Source organism: Bombus fervidus, chromosome 10 (genome assembly GCF_041682495.2).
Source record: "Bombus fervidus isolate BK054 chromosome 10, iyBomFerv1, whole genome shotgun sequence".
Taxonomy (NCBI): domain Eukaryota; kingdom Metazoa; phylum Arthropoda; class Insecta; order Hymenoptera; family Apidae; genus Bombus; species Bombus fervidus.
In genome coordinates, this window is record NC_091526.1 from 7,799,649 (window position 1) to 7,808,086 (window position 8,438).

Sequence of the window (8,438 nt, forward strand, 5' to 3'; positions counted from 1 at the left end):
AAATTAAAAGAAATTCTTAAATATTCTTTTTAAGTCTAATTCCATATATAAGTACAAAATATGATTAATTCAAATTCTACTATATTTTCGGAATTCCTAGATGTATCCCTACTCTTTGAATGAATTACGTGATAGTAATATCTCTTATGTTGGTAATATTATCGCGCCGGTATATAAAGATGTACTGTGCGTCGAAACATATATGACGATTGCGTTTCGATCACGTTCGACTGCTGTTCGAAGGTCGTGTTTAGGATAGTTGCGATTAATCAGATAGAACACGATGGAAAAATTCGTGTTACTTGTTCAAGTATTATTCATTGTTTCATTCGCAAGAGGATTTACAAATATTTATCCCAAACCAAAGGATTATCCGCTTCGCAATGAAGAAGATTGTGGTGCGCCTCTTTTCCTGACACCACTTATTGAAAGCGGTAAAGTAGATGAGGCCCGTAGTAAAGCTGCTGTACAACATAAAGATATGAACGATGTCAGTAGCTATTCTGGTTATTTAACTGTTAACAAAGAATACAATTCGAACATGTTCTTTTGGTTCTTTCCGGCCTTGGTAAGTAATTTAATATTTTGAATATTGTGAATAAAAAATATTTGCAACTTTTAGTGATCAAAGTTCTGATTATGCGTAACTTTCAAATAATAAATAAGAAAATGTATCTAAGAAATGCAAGGTAGGATTTTTTTTTAGCATAATCCAAAGACTGCTCCTGTAGTATTATGGCTACAAGGTGGCCCTGGAGCCACGTCCATGTATGGCTTATTTTTGGAAAACGGACCATTTATAGTTACTGAAAATAAAACTCTCGAAATGCGTGAATACTCTTGGAACAAGTGTCATAATTTGCTTTACATTGATAATCCAGTTGGCACTGGATTTAGTTTTACGGAGAATGAAAAAGGCTATGCTACTAATGAAACAGATGTGGGAAGAGATGTGCATACTGCCTTAGTCCAATTCTTTAAGTTATTCCCAGAACTTCAGACCAATGACTTTTATGTCACTGGTGAATCATATGGAGGAAAATATGTACCGGCTGTATCTCATGCTATTAAAGATTATAATATCAAGGCACAGACAAAAATAAACTTAAAAGGTTTAGCAATTGGAAATGGATTGACTGATCCAGTGAATCAGTTGCAATATGGAGATTATTTGTATCAGATAGGTTTAGTTGATGCAAATGGCAGAAATCAAATCCATACATATGAAAAACAGGGTAAAGATTTAATAAAGAAGGGGAAATATATAGAAGCCTTTAATTTGTTTGATGAACTTATTGATGGTGATTTAACCGAAGAACCTTCGTTGTTTAAAAATTTAACTGGTTTCGATTATTACTTTAATTTTTTGCATAATCAGGATCCAAGTAATGATTCCGATTATATGCTACAATGGCTTCAAATAGCAGATATTAGAAAAACCATACATGTTGGCAATTTAACATTCAATATCGAATCTAAAAAAGTAGAAGAATATTTGAAAGCGGATATTATGCAGTCTATGGCAGTTCTAGTAGAAGATCTTGTTCAACATTACAGAGTTCTTATATACAGTGGACAACTTGATATTATTGTGGCATATCCTTTGACGGAAAACTATATCCAAAACTTAAAATGGCCTGGAGCCAAGAAGTACAAAACAGCACAGAGAAAAGCATGGTATGTTGGAACTGAATTAGCTGGGTATTCAAAGACCGTTGATAACTTGACAGAGGTGTTAGTAAGAAATGCTGGACACATGGTTCCTTCTGATCAGCCAAAATGGGCTCTTGATCTCATCACTCGTTTTACACACAATAAAAGTTTCTAAGTAATTTAATTCATTATTTCATCAATGATATGTGATAATTTACACCATGCCTATATTTACTACATAGAATGTCAGTTGTAGATTAGGTACTTAGGAATTAGGTACTTAATGAATCTTGATGATATTTAATGAAAATGAATCATTTTGTATTGAAAAAAGTAGTAAACATTTATTAATGAAAAAGAATATATATACACATTTATTATTGAACTGCCTTAATAAGTAATTCTTCCTGATTGTAGGTATAAGGTACTAAATACTTTTTGTGTTGAAACATTATAAATATATTTATTACGCGTTTGTCTTTGGAAAATTATCTTCGAGTAGAAAATGTAAGAGGATGAGATTCACATGATAAATATAATGAGTACACTTGATATCGTTTAGAAATCTTCGATCTTTGGAATTTCCTTTATGTTATGTAATAAAAATTAATTATCTAAAGTACGATAAGATTACATTAATCTAAGTATGGCAGTAGAAAGTCATCTACTATAGATACATTTTTATGCCACTCATAATGGGGGACATTTGGAACTGTGATAAGAACAAGTCTTCCACTTTCATCTAATGTTTTCAGTCCAATTAAATCGTCCTTATAAATACGTCGATCACGCATATCTATCACAGTTTCGTTAATGTCGTAGTATCCGAAATGGCTACTTTGCCATGGGGTAATAACACCATCCTCAGGTCCTCCAACAAGCACCATACGTTCTAATTTGGTGAGACCTTGTTTATACATTGGCATTTTCGTCGAATTTTTCTCATTGTTCACGTATGGAAGAAATGTACTATATTTGTAATACAATTCCTGTAAAAGCAGGGTAAAATACAATTTGCGGAACTATTAATGAATCGTTTATATATACTAACTTGATGATGAGGGTCATTCCAATAGTTCCCAACACTGGTGTGTTGCCCGATTTTTGAATAGAATAATTCATAAGCAGTTTGGCATACCAAATTTGGAAAGAATAAATGCAAAAATTGAGCTGCAAGAGAATACGCAATTTGAAACGGTAATTTCTTTGTCTTTCTTCATGGCACTGAGGTCACCTACTTCCGTATTGTCCAGCTTGTGGTGAGCTTAAGGAAATGAAATTTCTAACGTTGTGACCGGGAAACCGTTGCAGTATTGTTCTAGCTAATAAACCACCCTGACTGTAACCGACTAAATGAATTCCTTCGGGAAATGCAGCGCCCACAGACATAACGTCCATGCCTATTTCTTCCACTTGATGCCACATTGATTCCAGACTACTCCATCCAGCGTATCTTGGAGTATTATAAATCTGTGTCCCTGGATGCATCTAAAATTAATAATCGTTTCAAGCACATTGAAAAATCATTTTTACTCGAAATCATATTTACCGCTAAATTTATATAGACGCGACATCTACAACTTTCTTTGTTTTGTATTTGATTTCTGTACTTACTTCTTGGATTCTGTTACTAATAAGTTCCATACTATCGCTTCCAGTGAGCACTCCATGGATAACGACCACGGCATGATAACATTCAACGCCATTATTGAAAAGAGATAAAAGTAAAATAACAATAAAGCTACTATATACGGTAGCCATTAGTGACAGATGAGTGACGCTAGATACGTACTGTCAAGAATATCATATCATGTTCACTTCAGATCCGTTTTCCATCGAAACGATAAAATTTTGAGATAACCAGAAGCAACTGATGCTTATTCGAGATCGTACCTTTTGATTGGATCAGCGCTTTTCTTACCATTGGTCCGTGGTTCATTGAGGTAGCGGCTATATAATCGATTTTATGAGCGACACGTCGCGACGCCTCTAGTAAGGAAAGAAGAGCAACATCTGTGCTCCGTTGAGGATGAAGGAATTTCATTTATCGACGATGGTTCTTATGTTTTCATGAATGGCGAAAGCAAAGATTAGAGTTAATTTCTGTACCCTAAAAGTTCATAATCAGTGCAAATGTTATCACTAAACATTCTTTGTTTTTTGAAAAAACTAATTTTTTATTGCTTTCTTTTTATTCAAATTTGGATTCGAAGATGGTACTTGAAATAAATTCTGATTGTGAGTGAAGTTTATTATCACCACCGAATGATGATGGAGGTGTAACAACCAGTGATCAACTTTGATCGATAGGCCAGAGTCAATGACAGTGAAAGGAATTCAATTGCATTCTGAAATAACGTGTTATAGAATGTGGCCCCTAATCCTTTTGCAGCTGTATGGAAGGTTGCTGGGCACGTGACATTTCCCGTGCTTCCACCATATATCACCGTAGTCTGACATCACCCTTAGTTGGCATACGAAACTCATGCCTTAGAGGATGAACGCCTGCCGCATTGTTTCGGCCAACGTCATTCTCGATTATCACGCTTTCACTTCGCAAAGAGACCTTTGTCACCATCGAAGAACATCGTAGCAATTTTGCAAAGCAAACCTACATCTCTTCAGGGATTCTCTAATGCATTCATACCGATTTGCTAAATTATATACCAACATCATGAAGAAAATAAGAAATGAATAAGATAACATACCATGACTATATTTTAGAACTTTTAGATTTTTATTATTAAATTAGTACTTGCTTATTATGGAAATACAAGTATCTATAGTGAAAAGTAATAAAATGAGAAAGGGACAGATATCCTCTTTGGCTTAAGAAATTAGAACGTTGTACAACAATTTAACCGGAAGGAATACTTGGAAATGAACCGTGCTTACGTATTTCTGATGTCGCACACTAGCACTAATCGAGTCCCCAGAAGCTTTGAAACTACCAACGTTTCTTTCTCTCGCTGAAGAGGGAATGAAACGAAGGGGAAAGAGAATGAGAAGAGAGGAAAGACGACCAATCCAATTCCACGCTCAAACCCGACCATCGTGATGGCGGAGGGTGGCGAAAAAACGCAGCCACGCCAGAGCGCAAGGCGAGCGTAGGTCTCGGAGCTTTTTTGCGTTTAATCAAGGATATTCGCGGTCGGCTGACTCGCTATTTTAGTCCACCAAGTGCTAACCGAACCGCGCAACCACCAGCGGCGACTATATCGCAGGAAGTGGATGAAGGAATCTCCGTCCTTTGACCTTTCAGGCACGCTCCTATTTATCTTCTATAATTCGACATGCATTTTCTGTTATTTTTCTTATGAAGCCATTTAGAAATTATGAAATACTTCGATATCCCTAAAATTAGAGGAAATAGGTATAATTAAAATGTCTTTTACACAGTGGAAATTTTATACGAGTTTAAATGTTCTTTTCGTATACTTTTCGTATTTCGATAAAAGGATTACAGAGATTATTGTATTATGTGGGATATTATTTAATGAAAATATGTTTGATGACGAATAAAACATTTCAAGAACTTGCACCATCTCTGCAATGATAATTCATACGCGTTCGTCTGCACGTGAAGGTAGTAATTCAGCTTCCGGTTTTGTAAATTCAAATGTAGACAACGATGCACGACGAACGAACAGTGCCACTGGTAATATTTGCAAAAATATGCAGGGACTGCCGCATAGTGGTTATGTTTTTCATCTCTATGCTGTCTTTATTCAGTTATGAAGATAAAAAGGACTAACAAAATAACGTTCTTCATCCTCCTCTATACAAAAAACAAAAATGAAAGAAGACACTATAAAACGCATATGACTTTCTATTCATTCTTTTTTTAAACAAAATGTTAAATCAAATGATTTAGAGAGAGAGTCGATAAGAATGTACGATTAAAATCGTTCGATTTTTGTTACGTAGCGTTCAATTTTCGAGTGAACGTTTTTCTTTGAGTAGTCGCCAAGAGGAATCATAGATCCTCTTCATCCAAGAATCGACTCGAGAGCCTGTTTAAGGCCACCCTCTGGCTCAGTAAGTACAGAGGCGGGAGAGAAGACGAAGTGGGTGGTACGGTGTCGGAGGAACGGCCGGGAGATTAGCGTTAATTACAGAGTTGAGCCGTTCCGGGGTTGGGACGGGTGCGAGGTATTTGTCACTCGGCACCGCTCTCGACTCCTGTTCCTCGTTCTGAATATTAATAACCCCGCGCCATCCTTCGCCACCCCCTCTTTCGTTCCGCCCTCTCCTCCTCTCACCTCTCGTTTTACGACATCCGATGAATTGCGCGGCAGGCAACGCTACTCATTATGCTGACTGCTTGATTTCATCACCGTCACCGTTACGAAAAATTAATTGCTCCTTGATCGGGGAGAATAAAGATCAGCTTGCAGATTTTGATCAATTTCCAACGTTTGCCGTTCTTTTATAAATACAGTTGGCAGACAGAATTTTCTTTCTATTTCCTTGTAATAATATATTGTTCGTATTATTGGAAACTGTTCACCCAAGACAGTCTCCTCCCTTCTGTCACGGCGTTTTCCAAAAATTGAAGGATGGTACCATCGACTCGACGGGTTAGCCCCTTCCACGTAACACGTCGATCAATCGATATCATCTTCTCTCGTCCTTTCTGCGGTTGGTCCCTCGATGGCGGTCCCATTCCCGCGCAAAACGTTCAGATATTCAAAGTCGGGGAATAGTTTATTCATGGCCGGCTCGGAGAACTTAGAAAGATATTGGAAGCGGCCCAGGAGAGGGTAAAAGATAGAAAAAGAGACGGCGGAAGGTGGAAAAACTGAGCGAAGAAGCGAGAGAAGATGAGAGAGAGGAGACGATATTGGTCGGACGGAAGTGTCCCCTCGGGGAAACGAGAAAACGGGAGGAGCGTCGTCTCTTCCCCGATCCGATAAAGCGAAAGAGGGACCCCCTTGTGGCACGACCACCACTCCTACGCGTTGACCCACGTGACAGCGAGCCCGCCAATAAAATTCAAATAAACTCCACTGTGCATACTAAATTATCACATCTTCCATTACCCGACCGCGTGCTCATCCCCAAACAGCTTCCACCCGGTCCCGAGGAAACGTTTCAGCGTCGTGTCGAAATTCCAATATTTTCGACTTTCAGCCAAGATGGGAAATAGCTCGTAATACGTCTCGAAGAGAACAGAATATCGATTTCAAAACGTTATAACCGATTTAATACCGAAGAAAATGCGTTAAGTCCACCAGAAGGCTTATCGTTTGCACCGAGATATCCCGTTTAATTGATTGCTCGTCGACCAGAATTTAATCTGTTTTGTTGGTCTGGTCGACGAAAAACTGGTAGATTTACGGATCGACATGGTCTTTCGAGTTTTAAAGAAGATTAAAAAGGATGAACATTCGATTATACGTAGTGTATCGCGTCAAGACGTAACGCCATGGCAATGTCATTAATCCGACGTTGGATACTTGCCGAGAAAACGAGAATGACTCGTTCAAGGGGGTGCAACGACGCTGACGAAGGGACGCTGAGGTCAGGTGGTCTTTCCCAGGAACGCCCCAGATTTCAACATTACTCAAGCAGGATCAACCTGCCAGGAAGAAGGCCATTGTTCGCTTTTCCGCTGTTGAGTTTCCTTCCACATCGCCGATACACCATCCGCGATCGTTCGACCATTCAAACGCATGACATTTTTTTTCTTCAGATCGTATGAAACACTATCGAACATTTCAAACAAGAAAGCAAACATTCTTCGAGATTTTTCTAAGTGTATTCTAGATGTCTACAGTGGAAAATTTAATCTGTCGAGTAAAACGTCGAACTTTCGTCAGGAAGTGTATATTGCAGTAATTTCCTGGATTTTTGCCGCGAAAGAATAAACGCGTTAAATGCGCACGGGAATTAACTAAACGAAGTTTCCACTGTGTAAAACAATTAGTAACTTAGCTGTGCCCCTATTCTCCCTATCAGCTTGTCTACGCCCCGACTATTAGTATAATCGCTAGAGGCTACGACCCTTAGCTGCTACCCTCGAGCGATTCACTTTAATTCTTAGCAAGTTAGAGTCATTCCTTCCCCTACCATCTTGCGCGACTTTGCGTTTTGTTCGGTTTTCTCTGGAATTCTCGGAACCTCTCGAATCAACCATTAAACTGCATCAAGTGTATTTTATTACCTTTCGGAAGAATCTTGATAGCAAAAAATTGTCCGAGTGTTTTATCCTCGTTACATTTTCTTTGTTTTTCTGCTTGTTGTACTAGTCAACCTGTTTTACTTTGGTTGTTAACTGAGATTTACTTTGTTATGCTAACTCTACAGAGATACTATCAAAAAAAAAAAAAAAAAAAAAAACACAAATTTATACACCGTAGTTCAGAGAATCGCATACCTTCTAATTTTCAATGGATAAGAATTTATTTCAATTAATATTACAGTCCAAGAACACGTGTAAATATTACAGTTTTTCCTAGGACAATTAGAATGACGATTTTCCGTTTTGTGTTTCGTCACGTTGAGAATAAATGTAGCGTTCAGCTGCGTGTCTAATTGATTTCGGCCCCAGTGTCGGGGTTGCGCTACGATAGCGTCGGGGGTGAGTTTCGGACGTCGAACCACCCCTTTGCATTATGGATGCACCTGATTTCACACTTGTTCGTTCGCACTGGCAAACTCCTCCGCCCCCATAACGTCTCCATCGATATAAACGGGCCGCAATTTGCTGGCCCATTGTAAACCGCCCCTTTCGCCTCGATTCATGGGTAATAAATCCTGGTTCCGGGATATATGGCAAATTT

General features: G+C 38.3%; 2 protein-coding genes across 2 annotated transcripts; one reads left to right on the forward strand and one right to left on the reverse strand.

The window, feature by feature from the left end:
• The first annotated feature begins 139 nt into the window (after window positions 1-139).
• Window positions 140-1,837, forward strand: LOC139991562 (venom serine carboxypeptidase). Its single transcript, XM_072011767.1, has 2 exons — window positions 140-568; window positions 707-1,837. Exons 1-2 carry the CDS (start codon window positions 284-286, stop codon window positions 1,826-1,828), a joined length of 1,407 nt encoding a protein of 468 aa, XP_071867868.1. The 5' UTR covers window positions 140-283; the 3' UTR covers window positions 1,829-1,837.
• Window positions 1,838-1,970: 133 nt separating this feature from the next.
• On the reverse strand, window positions 1,971-3,605 carry Ppt2 (palmitoyl-protein thioesterase 2). Its single transcript, XM_072011769.1, has 4 exons — window positions 3,268-3,605; window positions 2,892-3,141; window positions 2,705-2,823; window positions 1,971-2,642 (listed from the first exon to the last, which is right to left on the reverse strand). Exons 1-4 carry the CDS (start codon window positions 3,412-3,414, stop codon window positions 2,289-2,291), a joined length of 870 nt encoding a protein of 289 aa, XP_071867870.1. The 5' UTR covers window positions 3,415-3,605; the 3' UTR covers window positions 1,971-2,288.
• Between the last annotated feature and the right edge of the window lie 4,833 nt (window positions 3,606-8,438).